General features: G+C 41.4%; 1 protein-coding gene across 1 annotated transcript in view; it reads right to left on the bottom strand.

Annotated features, from left to right (window-relative positions):
* The window catches only part of LOC135226094 (uncharacterized), a 122,542-nt gene that overhangs the window by 54,952 nt on the left and 47,494 nt on the right, over positions 1–20,096 (bottom strand). The window contains exon 3 of the mRNA XM_064265551.1: positions 11,229–11,368. Within this exon, the coding sequence (XP_064121621.1) occupies positions 11,229–11,368 (140 nt within the window). The remainder of the gene's footprint in view (positions 1–11,228; positions 11,369–20,096) is intronic.

The raw sequence follows: 20,096 nt of genomic DNA, 5'->3' as shown, positions 1-20,096 counted from the left end.
TTGAATACAATTATATATGAAATTTTGTTTTCGCGCTATCATATATCGCATTATTTATATTTGATAATATTTTTTTTCATTTCTGATGGTTGCATACTAAACTTCTGGCAATGACAAAAAAAGGAGCCAAAAATGAACTCTTAATCTTGAAAACTAAGTGCGTTGTGATTTTTTGAAAAAAATATTTTTTCCGCTTCGGCGCTCACTCCGAGACCCCCTCGGCATACGGGAGACGATTTTTATTATACCCCTTCGGCGTTAAAGGGTTAACATAATGCTTGTTGTTTCCCTACCTGTTAAGAGAGCTATAGCAGACAAAACTGCCTCTGGCCCAGCTACTCTCAACTTAGTAGAGGTGCAATGTTAGACCAGGGTCATTTACTAAATAGTGGGGGCCTTAAAGCGAGGAATTCACCAAGCGCTAGTTAAGCACAGCCGTTGCCCCTGCCCTGGGTGCAGTACCATGAACAACAACAAAAAGCCAGAATACCAACAAATTACCCACACCGAATATTAAAAACCACCACCCTACCAACGATTCCGGAGGGTTTCCAGTACCAAGTACCCCCAGACTCCCTAAGGACTCAACACCAGTTTTCAAGGTGAAGAGTAAGGTAGGAAGTAATGCTTCCTATGCTGCTTCTCCCATTACCATGCCAGCCACCACAAATGGACCCAAGGTACTGCAATCATTAAAAATCGTTTCTACTTATTCAAGATAATGATTTGCGGTAATTCTTCAGAAGCAAGCCGCATCACCAGTTTCTAAAAGACAATTAACAATCCTTCATTTAATGGTGTTTTTTCATTGAATCTCATCTTGTTTCCTTGAGGAAATGTTACTTTAACACCCCTTTTCCACCCAACAAGCTTGGGGGCCCCCAGTAGGGAATCGTGGGTTTTGGTTGGGGAAATACCAGAAAGGAGTGCTTTGCAGCAATAATAATAATTGGGAGCACCTACAGATTCGCGGGCCCACTCGACCGCCGACAGAAATCGGCGGAAGAACACCAAAACCAATATGGCGGCAATACCAAAACAACAACAAGCAAAGTAGGTTGCGACTACATATCCGCGACGATCGATTTGTGTGTGCTGTCAGTAAGGCCATGGCGGAACGGCACTTCGCGCCTTATCCGCATATTTAAAGATTCTTGGCCAGCACGGCATTTACTGGCAAGAGGTAATGTTGCGCTGCGCGCGCTAGCCACAGGGGTTACAGTAAGGCTACTTACCGTGGCGGATGGATTTGGGTGTCGCATCACTTACGCCGACGTCCTTTTGTCACTACAGAGCGATCACACCTAAAGGCGTTCCTGTTGTAGTCGATCCGACAAATAGCTCCACAACACTCGCAGTGTTTTTGCTTTAGAATTAAATTATGTCTTCGAGCATATTCAATCACAACTCCTTTACCAACAATAGAGAAATAATGATAAAATTCACCATAACCCACATTGCACTGCAAACAATCGGTAGGAAATCGAAGGTCTCTATCAAAATTAACGCCAGAAGGGCCAGCCACTGCCTCTGCCATAGCTACAGGAAGACAAAATGCCAGTTTTTGCTTCATTATTCAAGTATTCAGTCAAACAAGGATACCAGTGGACACTGGACAGGTAACTTTATTACTCCGCTGAAATGCTAGTGAAACTTAGTTTTCGACTAAAGTCGTTCGTAATTGGTTATGAAACCCATTAGGTCATAACGATGTCACACCTCTCAGCCAATAATGAGTAACTGGAACTGCTTTTCTTTGCATAAGGAAGTAAGTTAGAGGGCTCATTAAAAGTAAACATTACCATAGAGGAAACACCCCTCCCGACTTAGGAAAAATTTGAGGTAAAAACTTATCAAGCTCATTTAATTCCACCCTGTTCTATCTCTCATATAATGACTATACTTTTTATATTGCTTTTCACATGCTCTTTCCATGTAGGTGATTATTTATCTTAATATCCAGTGCGGAGTGCTTCTGAAGAATTACCTGATTTGCAAAGACTGACTTACATTTCCAGTATGTAGACTAGAGAATGGAAGCTAACAAAAGATTATATCTGAAGGCCAGAGATATCGCTACTGCTGTAATCTTATGAGCCTTTACCTTCAAAACAGGTAGAGCCTCCACTGCTAACTGAGAACGGGTGTCTCGAATGAGTTCTCTAAGAACGAAAGGGCATTCTTAGAGAATGGATGTGAGGGGTCCTTAATAGAACTCCACAAGCCACTGGAAGGTCATCTTATGTTTTCAGTTCTGTGCATGTAAAACTTCAGAGCTCTCACTGGACTGAGAGTCCTCTCTTCATCCTCCACTCCTACTACACTAGACAAGTTCTTGATAGTAAAAGAACGAGGCCAAGGTTTCGTAGGTTTTTTGTCTTAGCAAGGAAGCCTAAAGTAAATAAGACTAAAGCATCTCCATTAGCGAAACCAACCCTTTTATCTAGGGCTTGAATTTTGCTCACTCTTCTTGCCGAGGCTAAAGTAATCAGGAAGAGTATCTTTCTACAGCTTGAACCTCTTAAAACTGGTATTCTATGGTCCAGGAGCTCCTGTGGTTTGGCCGCCATTAGTTCATTGCGCTGCCACCCGGATAGTGCCATGTATTGTTTAGAACTTCAAGACAGCAAAAATTATGCCATCTCTCTTTTTGTTTAAATTAAAATAGCTGTTAGTAATGAAAATATGTGAAGTAAAATATGTTTTTAATATCAACATTAAACGAAAAAAAAAAAAATCCACTTAAAATGGCTCTACCAAGTAAAAACTTTTAATCCACCCAATGAGATATTTGGCATGCAAGAATTCCTCACTCTGTGCTTGAGATAAGTAATACAGTTTTGATAATTTCTTTTGTGTGACTATGTATTTACCTATTCGATATGCCACCCATGAGATCATATGATGCTAGAGGTAAGAAGCACAAGCATAAATCATTACCTATGCTAGAAAATGTTTATTTCATTAGCGAATAGTTTAGTCTTCATTTTCCTCAATAGATGGCGCCGGTGTGCTTTGTTTACGTTTTGTCGGCAACAGTCAAATGTGCTGTGATCGCCGAAATTCATCTATTATTTTTTCATCCCACTATCCTCTACAGTCAAAATAAATGATGAAGAAACTAATAGCAATAATTATGAAGATACAAAATTTAGGATATGAAAGTCACTGATGATAATGTGCAGATTCTGAAAAAAGTTTAGTACTGTAGTTGACTTACAATTAGGCTACTCAGGAATGTAAGCTAAATGTGTTAAATAAAGTACACTAAAGAAAATTATACAGTATAACGTTATAAAATGATGAAGTTAAAATATAAAAGTGATACAAAAATAAAAAAGCAGTGTCAGAACGTAGCCAAGTAGTAGGCTAAGTCGAAAATAAGGCTATTTGTATGTGGAAATACCTTGCAAGACTAGGTTTACCTACAGGCTTAATTTTTTTTGGAATGTATTCTATATTCCAGGATATGTATTCTATATTCTACATTCCGGCAATAGCCTGGTCCCAAGATTTCTGGATTTAAGAGGTTGGACTGTAGCTAAATTCCTGAGTGAGGCAGATGCTAGAGGTTCAAAAGGAGGACCAGACAGTATTTCAGAACTACATACATCTAAATTCCATGATACCTGCAAAGTGTCCTTACCTTTACAGGTATCAAAAGACTTAATCAAGTCTAATAAGTCTTGATTTGAAGATAAATCTAATCATCTGTGCCTAAATACAGAGCTTAGCATAGCCCTATATCCTCTGACTAGAAGACAATCCTCTAGACATCCTTAAGTACAGAAGAAAATCAGCGATCTCTGTCACAGATGTTCGAGAAGAAGAGACTTGATTTCTTCTGCACCATTTTGAGATCGCCTCTGCAGCTGCTCTCAAAAAACCCTTTGCTCTGAGGAGTCAGATGACAGTTTGAATCCTGTCAGAGCCAGAGTAGATAGTCCTTGGTGGAACCTTGGCATGTGTAGTTGTCTAAGCAGTTTTTGTCTTTGGGGGAGTAACTTGGGAAAATCTGCTAACAGACTTACCAGGTCCAGAACCATTCTCTGAGAGGCCACAAAGGAGCTATGAGGATCACTGATGCATTCTCGGGTGACTGGAACTTTTGTAACATCACCCTGATCATTTCTAGGGGTGGAAAGGCATAAAGTTTCTTGTGTGACCAGTCCCGAAGCATGGCATCCACTACCCGTGCTGCTGGGTCCGACACTAGAGAGCAATAAAGTGGAAGCTGGTGACTTTTGGCGGTTGCAAACAAGTCAATCATTGGTCTTCCCCACAACTTCCAAAGGTATAGGCAGACCGCTGGATCCAGAGTCAATTCTGTAGGGATGACCTGATTTTTGGAACTGAGTTTGTCTGCTAACACATTCATCCTGCCCTGCACAAACCTTGTCACTAGCTTTGTGTGATTCGAGTGGGCCCAAAGGAGAAGGTCTCTCGCTGCCTTGCAGAGAGAGAAAGAGTGGGTCCCTCCTTGCTTGGCAATGTAAGAGAGGGCTGTAGTGTTGTCCGAGTTTACTGCCACTATCCCATATCGGACTTCTGAAGCAAAAGCTTGTAAACCTAGACTGATTGCAGTCAGCTCTTTCAGGTTGATGTGCTACGCCTTTTGAGCTGAGTTCCACTTTCCTGAGACTTCTCTGTTGCCCAGCAGTGCTCCTCAATCTATGTCGGATGCGTCTGCAAACAAGCTGAGCTCTGGGTTCAAAGGGGAAAGCAACTTTCCTTCCAGAAGTCTTCTCTCTGATCTCCACCAAAGCATATGTTGTTTGACTTCCAGGGAAATTGGGAACATGAAGTTGTCTGAGAACTTTTTCCTGTTCCACTGGGACCGACGGTAAAACTGAAGGATCCTCATATGAAGTCTGCCCAGCGAAACGAACTCTTTGACGGAGGATAAAGGTCCGAGTAGGCTCATCCAATTTCTGGCTGAGTATTTTGGGAGAGATAGGAACTTTTCTACTGTGTGAAGAGGCTCTACTCTCTTCGGGGAGGGAAAAGACTGAAAAAGAAGAGTCCAGAGTCATTCCCAAATACACTATCTGTTAGTTAAGTCGGGACTATGTAGTTGGGATTTTGGAAGATGATTAGAAGACAGAGTTCCTGAGCTTACTTCAAAGTCTTTTGAAGGTCTCTCATGCAGCTTAGTTCTGTTGCAGTGCAAAGAAGCCAATCGTCCAGATAAAGAGCGATGCTGACCCCATCAGATGTAGCCAACCCACCAGAGGAGCCAGAATGTGAGTGAACACTTAAGGAGCTGTAGACAGACCGAAGCATAGGGCCCAAAACTGAAAGAATTGATCTTTGAAGACGAATCTCAGGTACTTCCTTGAGTCCAGATGAATGGGAACATGGAAGTATGTACAGTCCCCTCTACAGGTGGAGGCAAGAATTGAGCGATTTGTCTCCATTTTCAACTCTGTCTTCAACACAAAGACATTCAGCGCACTCACATCCAGGACTGGCCTCCAGCTGCCTGAAGACTTCTGAACCACAAAAAGTTGGTTGTAAAAGCTCTCTGTCTGTGGGTCCTCCACTCTCTTGATCACTTCTTTTAGAAGAAGAGCAGACACCTTGTTGGCCAGAGCGGAATACTTCTCTGAGCCGAGAGAGTATGCTGTCAACGTAATGGGTTGCTTGACTATGGGTGGATAGTTGAAGAACGGAATAGAGTATCCCACTCTTAGGACCTCTACCAGCCATTGTTCTACTCCTCTTCAGCTCCATTCTTGCCAGAAATGATGGAGTCTGGCACCTACTGCTGAATGAGAAAGACTGTTCTCATTGCTTAAGGGTGAGCTTGGAGGAAGACTTCTTAATTGTTTTGAATGGAAAGCAGACATTTCCTCTTGACTTGGATCGCTGTCTATGTTTGCCCCCACGAAAGGGTAACTGTTTTAAGGGAGAAGCAGACTTAATGACAAAAGCCGAAGTCTCCCTGGAATGCTTGGATGATTGGGAGAGCAAATCCTGGGTTGCCTTTTTCTGCGAATCAGAAGTGATCCAACTAATGACATCCTGAGGAAACAGGAATTCGCGAACCAACGGTAAGAACAGAAGAGCTGATTTCTAGACTAAAGTAACTCCTTTAGCCATGAAGGAGCACCATAACTCATGCTTCTCAAGAATGCACATCGAGAAGGTAAAAGCGATTTGGCGGCAACCATCATTAATGCCTTTATCTAAACATGAGAGAACTCCTAAGAGATCGGAAGAAACCAATGGAGAAATTTGCTGAGGAAACATCCAGAATTTTCTTATCAAGGGAGACAATAGTCCAGTCCATAAAACTAATAACTTCTAAAATCTTAGAAAGATTTAGAAGGAGGTGGTCATCTTAGCCAAGAAAACCTGATTTTTGCCACTATGAAAGCCGATCTCCAAGACTCAATAAGTCCTGAGAAGTCCCCTTGGGCGGAGGCAGAAACACCAAAAGATGGAGACTTCCCAGTGAAATAACCAAGAAGGAGGTAAAGTGAAGACTGCTTTCCCTTGTGATCTCTTTCCTGCTAGCCAACTTTTGACCTCACTCATAGCTTTCTTGGTTGAAATGGAAAGCACTGAGGGAGACCATGAGACTTCAAAGAAACTTTACTCATCTGAAGAGTTGTAGCTGGAGGGCCAGGAGTAGCTGGCTTGAAAAAGTTGGGATAACTTTTCAAGAAAAATCACAGAGCTTCATAAGCCAATGGTGGTTTAGAATCTTCTGTAGCAATCTCTTCCTCTTCTGCAGAAGATACATTAGACAAATGAGGGTCAGCCGCGCTGACCGAAGGAGAAGACGAAATACGAAGCGCTGCAGGCGGAATTGGCATTGCGAATAACTCCAGTTCAGATGGAAAATGGAGCTCTGGCACTAATGGGTGCTCTTGTGCCCTTGAAAGTCCATGCGTCAAAGTCTCAGGTGCCGATGGGCACTAATGTATCAAAGTCTCAGGCGACGATGGGCACTCATGCATCGAAGTCTCAGGCACCAATGGGTGCTCCTGCATCAATGTGGGATTCAGTCGAAAAAAATGCTCAGAAACAGAGACATGACTAATAGGAACAGCACATACTGGTGTCCTAAGCTGCTCGTGAACTAACTGGTACAGCTTGAAGGGCCAAAGGCGACATTGGTGCCGAAGCATGCACCGATCTTGGATACTTATGTCTCGCTACAGGTCAGGAAATGTCTCCTTCAGGAAGTTTATCGCAATTATCTGAAGAAAAAGTCTCTGGGCTATCACAGAAATTACAAGAAGGTTTAACCTCCTTTACCTTCTTAAGCGGTACCTGGTGGGTACAATTAGAGTCCACTGCTGACCTTTTCAATGGTCTGAAAAAGTCACTATCGTGCCATCAGCGCCGTTTCTCCAGACTCGAATAATCCGAACTTGAAGAAAGACGATGACCACTGTCCAAGACGCCTTTCCAATGGCTGTCTTTTGCTACCTGGGAAACATCTACAGGTGCGACTGAGGGTTGACTGCCCGTGGGCAGGCCCCACTGACCTCTCTTGGGCCTCCGGTATGACTTCTTCCAGCTCCTCCACTAACACTTAACTTTTTTCTTTATCGAGAAGCATACGCACGGACTCACCTAGCTGAGCCACAGAGTTAGCTATGTAATCAGAGTACTTCACCGAAGGTACTGGAAACTCTTGGCAAACAACGAAATCCAAACTCAAAGAAAGCTACAGCTCACGACCTTCTTCAGAAGCCAGTAGAATAAAATTGAGCTTCTTTGCCGAGTTGTTTACTTATTCCCTCAACAATGGGCGCAGTACTGACCTACACCGAAACAAAAGAATCACTGCCACAATTTTCAAATTTTAGCTACTGGTACTTAGAAATACTTAGCTATGTAATTACTTGGTAAGTTACTTAAACAAAACTCAAGAGCAGACTAGCCATGTTGATCTGTGGAATTTGAATTAAGCCACTCACTACGTTTTGAATCCTGTGACTGAAGCGTACTAATCCTCTCTGAGAGCGCCATATATACAGTGGTACCTCGAGATACGAAATTAATCAGTTCCGAGGCGCAATTCGTATCATGAGCTTTTCGTATCTTGGACCACATTTTACATGTAAAATGGCTAATCCGTTCCAAGCCCTCCAAAAACACCCCAGTAAATTTTATAATAAAGCTAAATTGACCTATAAACAATGAAATACTACAACAATTTGGACCATTCAATACCTAACTTAATAACGTACTGCTAATTACCTGTAAATAAAGTGTATTAGTGTACATGGTATACAAGAAATACTGTACGTATGTAGTAAAATGTGGAAGCTTACCTTTCGAGTGAGGCTATCTCCGAAAGTGGCGACAGAGGAAGAGGACAAACGGCAGATACGTACGTACATACGTACACTTAACTTTACGAAACATAAAAAAATGTAAGGAAAACATACATAAACTAAAATTTACGAAACACATTAACAAAACTGTAACATTTAACTTTACAAAAAAAAAAAAAAAAAAAAAAAATTAAAAAAAAAAAAAAAAAAAAAAAAAATTCTTTTTTATTTTTTTTTACTTTTTTATACTTTGCGTAGTTTTTTTTTTTTTTTTTTTTTAAACAAAATTTCAACTTCATCACCACTTTACACTTTCTGTTTTTTAGTATCACTTGGTTCTTCCTTTTTACTTACTCCTGCTAATACTAAAGGCCTCTTTAAAAAATAACTACCCAAGGAAGATTGCTTCTGCCTACTTTTCACAATGTTCCTGAAACGACTCAGGCAAACGTCATCGAACTGCGCAAGCATACGACCTGTGTGAGCCTTTTCGGGGTGTCTTTTTTCTACAAATGATTGCACTTTATGAAAAGCGGCTAGAACATCCTTAATTTCTGCCGTTGTCATAGGGTTGTCCTCCTCCTCCTCGCCGCTGCTAGAGAACTTCTCTTGAACGACGTTATGTTGCATGGCCTCCAACTCCTTCAGGTCATCCGTCGTGAGCTCCTCAAGAAGGTTGTTGATGTCGTCCTCGTCGATGACCAGCCCCATGGACTTGCCAAGTGCAACGATCTTGTCAAGATCTGGTTGCAAAACAGTTTTAGGATCGTCAACTGTTCCTGAATCTGCAGCACCAGCTTCGCCCACGTCAAATCCCTCAAAGTCTCGGACGGATACAGCATCAGGCCAGAGTTTCCTCCACGAGGAATTCAAGGTTCGCCTCGAAACCTCCTGCCAAGCTTGGTCGATGAGTCGGATGCATATGACGATGTCGAAATGCTCCTTCCAAAATTCACGCAAGGTGAGGTTTGCGGTATCGGTGATGTCGAAACATCTCTTGAAAAGATGTTTCGTATACATCTTCTTAAAGTTCGATATCACTTGCTGGTCCATGGGCTGGAGGAGAGGGGTGGTGTTAGGTGGAAGATAAAGAACCTTGATAAACGAATACTCCACTAGGATATCTTCCTCGAGGCCAGGAGGGTGGGGAGGGGCATTGTCCAACACCAGCAGACATTTCAGAGGGAGGCACTTCTCTACCAAGAATTTCTTCACTGTCGGGCCGAAACACAGATTTACCCCCTCCGTGAACAAAAGCCTCATTACCCAGGCTTTCGCATTAGCCCTCCACATCACTGGAAGCTTCTCCTTAAGCACTTTGTGGGCCTTGAAAGCTCGAGGAGTTTTGGAATGATAAGACCCGTAGGGGCTTCACCTTGCAATCCCCACTGGCGTTTGAACAAAGTGCGAGCGTAAGCCTGTCTTTCATAGGCTTATGCCCGGGTAGCTTCTTCTCTTCCTCCGTGATATACGTCCGACGAGGCATTTTTTTCCAAAAAAGGCCAGTCTCATCACAGTTGAAGACTTGCTGAGAACTGTAGCCTTCCTGGGTCATCATCTCGTCGAACGTCTTTTTAAAGGCTTCGGCCGCTTTCGTGACCGAGCTGGCAGCCTCCCCATGCCGCACCACCGAATGGATGCCAGTCCGTTTACGGAATTTCTCGAACCACCCATGCGAAGCCTGAACTCTGGGGTTGGCGTTGATGTCCCTTCTCCTCCGTTGTCTTCGGCCTGGGCAATCAAATCGCCGAAAATAGCGCTGGCCTTGTGGGAGATTGCCGTCTCCGTTATCATATCGCCCGCGATTTCTTTGTCTTTTATCCAGACAAGAAGCAGCCGTTCCATCTCGTTGTGCACGTGGGTCCTCTTGCTGGACAAAATAGTGACGCCCTTGGAAGGCATAGCTGCTTTGATGATATCCTTCTGGTTAAGGATGGTGCCTATTGTCGACGGATTTCGGCCGTACGTATTCCTTGGCGATCACACTCAATCGCATACCAGCTTCATACTTCTTGATAATGTCCATCTTTGTCTCCAAAGAGAGCATTCTCTTCTTTCCGTGAATTTCAACTGACTACGTATATACTGTACGTAATTTACGTATAAGTAGAGTAAAGTTCTCACACAACACGATAAAGTACGTATACTGCAACGAAATCACTAACGAATTTACGTTAATAAACAAAATCGTTAGAATGAACGAATACTGCGTGAGTGCGATAACGATGCTGGTACCGAGCGGCCGAGGCACGCTGCTACGTAGTAGATGCATGATGGGAAGGATGCTGACCAATAGGAGAGAAGGATCTCATGGCGGTGACTAGCATCAGGAACCAATGGGAGAGCAGGAGGATGGTGGCGAGTCTACTCAGTTGGCGGCGCGCAAGTTTCAAAATTGTTATCGGTGGTCCGGGCGAATCTCGGACTTTACAGCAACAACCTTTCGGATCTTGAAAAATTTTCGTATGTAGAGCCGTAAAATTTTTTGTGTTAGCTTTCGTATCTCGAGTTTTTCGTAAGTTGAGCCTTTCGTATCTCGAGGTACCACTGTACATGTATAGAGAATCATAAATATTTGGATTGCAGTAAACAGAAAACATGCATACAGAGAGAGAGAGAGATATTATTCCCACTGAGGTTCATAAAATTTGTGCCCTGAATCCCAACAAGCTGTGGGTGAGCCAGTTACCTACTTACAGTGGTATCCTAGCTCCCTTTCAGTAACTAATATTGATAGCCAATGGGTTATTAAATTACAAGTACTACTTCATTATGCTCTAATTTCCTTGATAAAAATCTGATTTCTATGTTTAATGGTAAATTTATAATTACTCAGGGCTTGGGTTGAAACAGAAAGAACATAATTCTTTATAATGGAGATGTAAGTTCTTTGAAAATAAGTGCAAACTGAACTAAATAACTGAAATTACTTGCCTCTGACACACGGACTACCAGGTTGGTGAAATATATCCCCACTGAGGGCTGTACTTGCAAGGTTAACAGTTGGGTCATTTGGGATGTGGACACCAACCTCTCCAACACCCAACCATTCAACAGGTTCACTACCTGTGTACCTGGAAAATAAGGAAATTACATTAATAAATTCCAAAATACCAAAAAATTGAAAGTAGCTGAAAGTGTTTGTTCTCATAGAGTAACAATCTTAGATCTTTTCAGTACATTAAGAGCTTCATAAATACTGTACCTATAAGTTGATAAATTCCATAATCAGAGGATTCTGACAGAATTTTTCCAAAGATCTGTTTCTGGAAATTGATATCAGGCCTAGAGCATGGTAAAATGGTCTTGCCACACTTTTGTAAAATTGTTATATTTTAAAAGACATCCTTAATCAAACACTACTAAAAGTGTAATAGTTGAAGCACCTTTTCTGTAAGTGTAAAGAATTCATAATCATCACACCAGGTGAGCAGCAATCTATTTGACTTATGCACAAGTTAAAAGGCACAAGTAAAAAAACTGTGCTTCAGTGCTTTATTTTCTTTTCGGTGGTAATACTTAAGTTTCAATATTCCAAAGAGTAGTTTAAAACTTGTCTTCCAAATCCTGATGTGTAATGAACATTGCATGAGTATAAACTTGGGATGACAATTATTATCATAAACCTGGTGATGATAATGGTTTAGCAGTATAAAATGACATTTGAAAGTGATCTGTAACTGAAGAAGATTTTGAGCGGACTCACCTATGGGCGGATTTTTCTTTGGATTGCATATACCCATTATTCGCTGGAAATTCACCTATTCGTAGGTTTTACCAATGATAAATATTCACTAAATAGTGTTTTATTATTTTAATGACTAAATATGATATTTTTATAATAAAATAAGGTTTCACATATACTTACCAAACAATTACAAAGCTGTAAGCTTTCTTACCTGGCAGTCAAAAATTCAAATTTCCTGGCTCCGGTGGCACTGCCATCGTTCATGTAGGTAATACAGGTTCTGCCCACTTTCGGGAAGACCTGGTACTGCTGAGCTCATTCCTGTCAATTCGTTGAGCCACAACATCCATCTGTGGGGAGGAGGGAGGGCACTGATTATGTAATTGTTTGGTAAGTATATATGAAACCTCATTTTATTACAAAAACATCATTTTCACATAAGTGACTTACCAAACAATTACAAAGCTGAATCCATGTTAACCGGATGGTGGTTATATGGACAGCTTATGAAAAGACAGCAATAATATATGCTCACATTATAACTAATGTTTGCAGTACCTTACCTTGTGAGAGAGCAGCTGCAGGTGAATACTGCCTCTGGTCAGTGCTCTTATCACATGGAGACATGGCAGTATTGGCCAGGGTCATCCCTACGAATGGTGGGATATTATAACCATGGAGGTTCACCGATGGTTAACAAAATTAAAAATTTTCGCCCTTGCCCAGGGCTAAGACCAAATAATCCACAAAACTATCACCTACATTAAAAAAAGCATAACCATACCCTAACCATAAAAATAAAAAGCTGGAGGGTACTCTGGGTACCGTATACCCCAAGGCTTCCCAACGACTCGACAACCTTAACCAAGGTGAGGAGATAGTAGGGGGAAAAAGGGTCCCCCTATGCTTCCTTTCCAAACACCATGCCCTCCACCAACAATGGTCCCAATCTAGAACAATTTTCAAAAATGGTTTCTACGTCCTCCAGATAATGCGATGCGAACACTGATTTTGACTTCAAAACGTCGATTGCAGGATGGAAGATAGCGATAAGTTATGTCTAAAAGCTAATGAAGTCTCCAATGCACGAACTTCATGCGCCTTTACCTTAAGAACACAAAGAGTCTGATCTTGAGCTTGAGCGTGAGCTTACAAATCAGATTCCTCAAGAAGAACGAAATAGCGTTCTCAGAGAGAGGACGGGAGGGGTCTCTCACTGAACGCCAAAGTTGATCTGAGTTGCTTCGCAACTTTTTTGTCCTAAACAAGTAGTGTTTAATGGCTCTGACCGGACATAATGATTGTTCCTTGTCTTCTGACCCCACTATGTCTGTCTGTCAAGTTCTTTATAATGAAAGAGCAAGGCCAAGGGTTCAATGAGTTCTCGTTCTTTGCAAGGAACTCCTTTACATAAGAGCACACTGTGTTACTCTGTGTGACACCCACTTCTTTACTAATCACTTGCAACTCACTTATCCCGCCTGCTGTGGTTAGAGCGACTAGGAAAAGTCTTCTTTGTTAAATTCATTAACGAAGATTCGTTCAGAGGCTCTATCTGCGGACTGGAAATCCAGCTCAATACTACGTCCAAGTTCCAGTCGACTACCTCACACTTAACCACTTTTGAGGACTCGAAAGATTTAACAAGGTCACGAATGTTCTGATCTTTCGAGATGTCGAGGCCTCTATGTTTAAAAACAGATGAAAGCATGGATCTATATCCTTTAATCGTAGATGTGGATATCTTCCGAGAATCCCTCAGTTATAAAAAGAAATCTGCGATTTCAGTTATAGCGGTCTTAGAAGAAGAGATGCTATTTTGTCTGCATCACCATCTAAAAACTTTCCACTTTGATTGGTAGAGCTTGGCAGAAGAGCTTCTTCTACAGCTTGCAATAGCTTCTGCCGCTCGACGCGAAAAAGCCTTTTGCTCTAACAAGGTTCCTGACAGTCTGAATCCTGTCAGATTCAGAGTGGGACAAACTTTGGTGATACAAGTCGAAGTGGGGTTGTTTGAGCAGATGCGGACTTTGTGGAAGGAGCCTCAGGAAGTCCACTAGAAGTTTTATTAAGTCCGGGAATCATTCTTTCCTGGGCCAGAATGGAGCTATTAAGGTCATCGAGACATTTTGATGAGACTGAAACTTGTTGATGACTTCTCTCAACATACCAAAGGGGGGAAAAAGCACATATGTCGAGGCCCATCCAATATAGAAGCATAGCGTCTGTTTTCCATGCTTGTGGATCCAGCACTGAAGAACAGAAGATCGGTAAACGAATGTTTCTTGAGGTAGCAAAGAGATCTGTCACTGGCTTTCCCCATAACTTCCATATTTCTCGACATACTCTCTTGTTTAGAGTCCATTCCATTGACAGGACCTGCTTTGAGTGGCTCAATTCATCTGCTAATACATTCATTTTCCCTTGCACGGACTTTGGGAAGAGTGAAATCTTGTGCTCCTTCGCCCAGAGGAGGAGAACTTCTGCTACCTCATTGAAGGAGAATGAATGCATTCCTCCCTATTTCTCTATTTCTGGATGTACGACAGAGCCGTGGTGTTGTCTGCAAAGATCGCCACCTTCCTTCCCGTGACTAGAGGAGCAAACACTTGAAATTCTTAAAGAACTGCCTTTAATTCCTTGACATTTATGCACAGGTCCCTCTCTTGTTCTGTCCAAAGACCTGAGTTCCTTCTGTTCCCTATTAAGGCTCCCCATCCTATGTCTGACGCGTCTGAATACAACTCTAGCTTTAGGTCGGGGTTCGACGTTCGAAGGGAAAGCCATTCCTGGAGTCTCTCCTTCACCAACCACCAGCGAAGGTTGGCTTTTATCTCTCCTGTCAAGGGAAAAACTATTGAGTCTGGTTGAGTCTTCTGGTTCCGGTTCGCTTTCAGGAAGAACTGGAGAGATTTCATGTGGAACCGACCTAATGTCACGAAACCTTCCACTGAAGCAAGGATTCCAAGGAGGCTCATCCAATCCCGTTGAGCACGACGGGCATTCCAGGAAATGCTGGACTGTCTTAAGGCATGACTCTATTCTCTTCAGGAAGAGAAAAGCCCGAAAAGCTGAGTGTCCAGAATCATCCCTAAATAGGGAATCCTCTGTGTCGGAGACAATTGGGACTTCTCGATGTTTATTTGAATTCCCTATTGTTGAGTCAGGTTGAATGTCCTATGTAAGTCCTTCACACACTGATGACTGGACTTAGACCTCAGTAGCCAGTTGTCTAAGTAGAATGCTGCATTTATTCCCATTAGGTGCAGCCAAATTCCTAGAGGAGCGAGAATACGAGTGAATACTTGTGGAGCTATTGATAGTCCGAAGCAGAGGGCTGTAAACTGGAACACCCTCTTTTTGAAGATGAATCTCAAAAATTTCTTCGACTCCTGATGAATTGGGACATGAAAATATGCACCCTTCATGTCGAGAGACACCATCCAGTTATCGGGTTGTAAGGCTGACGTCACCTAACGACTGGTTTCCAATCGAAACTTCGCCTTTTGCACATAGAGGTTCAATGCGCTCACGTCTAAAACTGGTTTCCAACCCCCGGAAGCCTTGGGGACTGCGAAGAGTCTGTTGTAGAAGCCAAGGGAGTTCTTGTCCGTTACTTATCCTATGGCTTTCTTGTTGATGAGTGCTTCTACCTCTTTGGCTAAAACCATAACTCTTCCTGATCCCTTCGAGTACACTATCAAGCAGATAGGTACAAGGGACAGCGGAGGGTCTTGTACAAAAGGGATCGCATAACCTTCTTTCAGCACCTGGACTACCCACTGCTCCGCTCCTCTCCAACTCCATTCCTCCCAAAACAAATGGAGTCTCACTCCTACGGGTGCATGAAGAGCCTCCTGATCACCTCTCTGATTGCTTGAAGGGAGGCTTTCTGGTGGACTTTGCTGGCGCGCGCAAATTGGTCCTTGGTCTATTCTGCCACCTGGTTTTGCTGCCTCGAAAGGGGGGCTTCTGCAGAGGTGAAGCTTTAGCTCCTGTGAAAGGAGGATCCTTAGGCCGTTTAGCAGATTGTGTCAACAGATTGTTAGTAGACTTCTTCTCTAAGTCTGACAACACCTGTTGAATTGTCTGCTCTGGATACAGGTGGGACTTACACAGGGGAGAGAACATCAAAGCAGGCTTCTGTTTAGTCGTAACTCCTTTGGATGCAAAAGAACACCACAGCTCTCTCTTCTTAAGGACACCCATCTTGAATAGTACCGCAAGCTCACCCGAACCATCTCTCACCGTTTTGTCTGCACAGGACAAAACATCAAGCCAGTCTGCCGAAAACTCCTCTTCTAGAGACTGACAGTCTTCAATCTTCCTGGCCAATGCAGCAATAGTCCAGTCAAGAAAACTTAACTCTTCTATCACCTTATACAAGTTGTGTATCAGGTGATCGAAATCATGCGAAGAGAACATTATCTTCGCAGATGAAAAGGCCGCTCTCCTGTTCGCATCCACTAGGCTGGAGAAGTCTCCTTGAGAGGAGGCAGACACTCCCAAGGAAGGCACTTCTCCCATCGTGTAGAACTTGTACGTCTTACTCTGCAACTTCGAAGGAGGAAAGGAGAAAGAAGCTTTGCCTAAATCCCACTTCTTGGCCAGCCATTGGTCCACTTCCTTAAATACTCTCTTTGCCGACTGAGACAGGGCCAGTTTCGGAAATCCTGTAGACGGCACCTTTCTGTCCTTCACAAACATCGACGGCGAGGAAAAAAGTTGAGGCTAGCTCAAAACAATCTGGGTAAGTCGCCAAAGGAACTCTGTCTTCCTGTACATGAGGGGTTGTCGCTTTCTTGAAGAATCCCAACAATTCATGTAGTACCTGCTGTTTGAAAGGTCCTAACTGCGAATCATCCCCTAGATCACTGGTCATCGGGACTTCCGAAGTCGAAGTTGTCTTAGTCGATCAGCTCTTTGAAGATGAGCAAGTCGCAGGCAAAATGTTACGAGTGGCAGGAGGCGAACAAGTCAAAACTCTCTACACATTGCAAGGGGAGTCGAAAGCGCGAGAGCGAGGCTGCTGCTCAGCGCGTGAGCACTCACTGAAAGTCGGAGATATGCTCCCTGTCGACTGATGAAGTTCCTGAAAATCTTGTTCTTGTGCAGGTGCAAAACTGCACCATGGCTGGGGGCTCCACTGCTCTCCCGACTTCTTCACAGGCAGAGGCGTACCGTCCGCAAAAACAGCATGTCTTTTCAAAGGACGTGACACCGCACCACTCCACATTTGTCGCCTCTTATCTGGTGACGCACATTGGAATCAAACAACAACTGTACATCACTCACTTCTATGCCTTTCCAGTGGCGTTTTGTCGACAACCACGAGTCGACGACTACCTGTGGGCAAAACTCCCAGTCTCCCTTCAACCTCCGGTATGTCTTCTCCCGGGTGTGGGGGAGCAGGACAGTGACCTTCATCTAGGAGAACTGGGGGGATGGGCAGCTGCCTCCTCGGACATAAGCACTTACACGTTGCACAACACTGCACTTTTCACTATTACTCTTTTCCATGAAAGCATGGAACGACAAACCTAAATCCATAATGGATTTTGCCAAATTCTCAAACTTTTATGTCCGTCTTGGACTCTAAAATGGCAATGGTGTTAGGATCAGAAGCAAGGGCTACCTGGACTGGGGTCATAGGTAAAGAAGTAGGAGGGTTATCAATTAGAGAAATATTAGATAAAAGAGGTAAAGAGAAAGAGGACTTCTTCGCCTCTACAGGCTAAGGAGTTGCCTAATGGCTGCTTTCCTCTTTCTATCTTTCTCCATTTTATCTGAGTGAGCTTTTAAAGTCTTCCACCCCTGCTCATCTAAACCTTGGCATTCGGTACAAGTTAAGTCCTTACTGCAACTTTGCCCCTACACTTGACACACTTAGTGTGTGGATCATAACACAAATTAGGTAATCTGGTTTTGCAGTCATCGCTGCATAACCTAACAAAAAACAACCAAGAATTTGTACGTCACCAAAACGAAAAAAATCCAAAAGTGCAATAACAGTTGACTGCAAGAAAAAACACACAGTTGTTACTCCATAGGCTCCAGAAAACGAATTAAAGGTAGTTAGCTCAGCAGTACCAGATATTCCTGAAAGTGGGCAGGACTTGTATCACCTACATGAACAATAGCAGCACCGCTGGCGCCAGGAAATTTGAATTTTCAATTGCCAGGTAAGAAAGCTTACAGCTTTGTAATTGTTTAGTAAGTAACTTATGTGAAAACATTTTTATGATGCAAAAATGACTAATTTTAAAATATTAATATTGATTAATACTGTGCTGGTAAGTTTAAGAAAATCAAATATTCACACAATAAAAATAATAATTCTCTCTCTCTCTCTCTCTCTCTCTCTCTCTCTCTCTCTCTCTCTCTCTCTCTCTCTCTCTCTCTCTCTCTCTCTTACAGAGATGCACATTTTTTGTATGATAAATAAATGACTTGATAATTTTCAAATATTAATATAAATGTAAACAGCAATAATATCAATTTATTAAGGAAAATACTATAGTGAATTAGTAGGAGTATATTTATAAATTTAAAAATTATGCAACCATGAAGGAAATTCCAGTTCTCACCTATCTTTCTTTCTAACTCCAGGTACTGAAGCTGTCAAATATATCAAGTACTGTGGCAGGAGGGGGAGCGAACATGTTCTGTATATGTATATTAATACTTTCAAATATAATAATAATAATAATAATATAACTGTAATTACAAAATTCATATGTGATAGTATTTTAAAGAAATACAATCATCTATCCATTTAACTCTTTTTAAATAAGAATAACTCTCTCTTTTGCCCAACAAAATACGTATGACATAATCATTGTGCAATTTGAGACGATATTATGGTTTTATGTAGTCGTACACGCAAGTCACTGATGATTTAGGCCACACCCACATTTAATGGTTTTTACAGGACGGTGACTCCCGTGAAAGCATGAATATTTTTATGATTTATATGCAATTTAGTTAGGTAATATTCTGACTTCCGTAACAGGAATGTACCAAGTCGTAAACATGGATGCCGCCACATATATATATATGTGTATATATATGTATGTATAATATATATGGTTAATATAAATTTTATCTATATATTTTGTATATATATATTATATATATATATAGCAACATATACATATATATATATAGTATATATAGATATATATATATATATATATATATATATATATATTATACACACACACAAGGCAGTCCCCGGGTTACGATGGTGTCAGCTTACGACGTTCCGAGGTTACGACGCTAGTCAATAGACGTTATTTCCAGGGTTACGACGCATGCTCCAGGGTTACGACGCCTACAACGCTCATCTGGGAGATGAAATATGACACCAAAAATGCAGAATAATCAATATTTGAAGTTTTTTGATGAAAATGCCATAATAAAGCAGTTTACATAGTTTTCAATGCACCCAAAAGCATGAAAAGTAAGGTTTTTCTTAGGATTTTTGACGATGTTCCGGCTTACGACGATTTTCGGCTTACGACATGTCTCAAGAACGGAACCCCTGTCATAACCCGGAGACCGCCGTATATATATATATATATATATATATATATATAGATATATATAATAATATATATACATATATTATATATATATATATATATATATATATATATATATAATATATATATATATATATATATACATATATATATATATATATATATATATATATATATATAGTATATATATATGTATTAATATATATATGTATATATGTATATATGTATATATATGTATATAGATATAGATTTATATATATTATATATATTCATAATATAATAATATTAGATAGATATACTATATATAATGAATAACTTGATCACGAAGTGTATAAAATGTGATGCTGTGTATAAATAACGTTTTTTTTGCCACGAAGGAAATAAGTGAAAAAGCGAGATAGACCGAGTATTTTCGGTCCTGTCCGAATAGGAACGAAAGTACTCGGCTATCTCACTTTTTCATTTTTTCCTTCGTGGCAAAAAACTTATTTATGTGTATATATATATATATATATATATATATATAATATATATATATATATATATATATATATATATATATATATATAT

The sequence above is a fragment of the Macrobrachium nipponense genome, chromosome 14, assembly GCF_015104395.2.
Source record: "Macrobrachium nipponense isolate FS-2020 chromosome 14, ASM1510439v2, whole genome shotgun sequence".
Lineage (NCBI taxonomy): Eukaryota > Metazoa > Arthropoda > Malacostraca > Decapoda > Palaemonidae > Macrobrachium > Macrobrachium nipponense.
The sequence above is the reverse complement of the archived record's forward strand: the minus strand, read 5'-3'. Positions and strand labels throughout refer to the sequence as shown.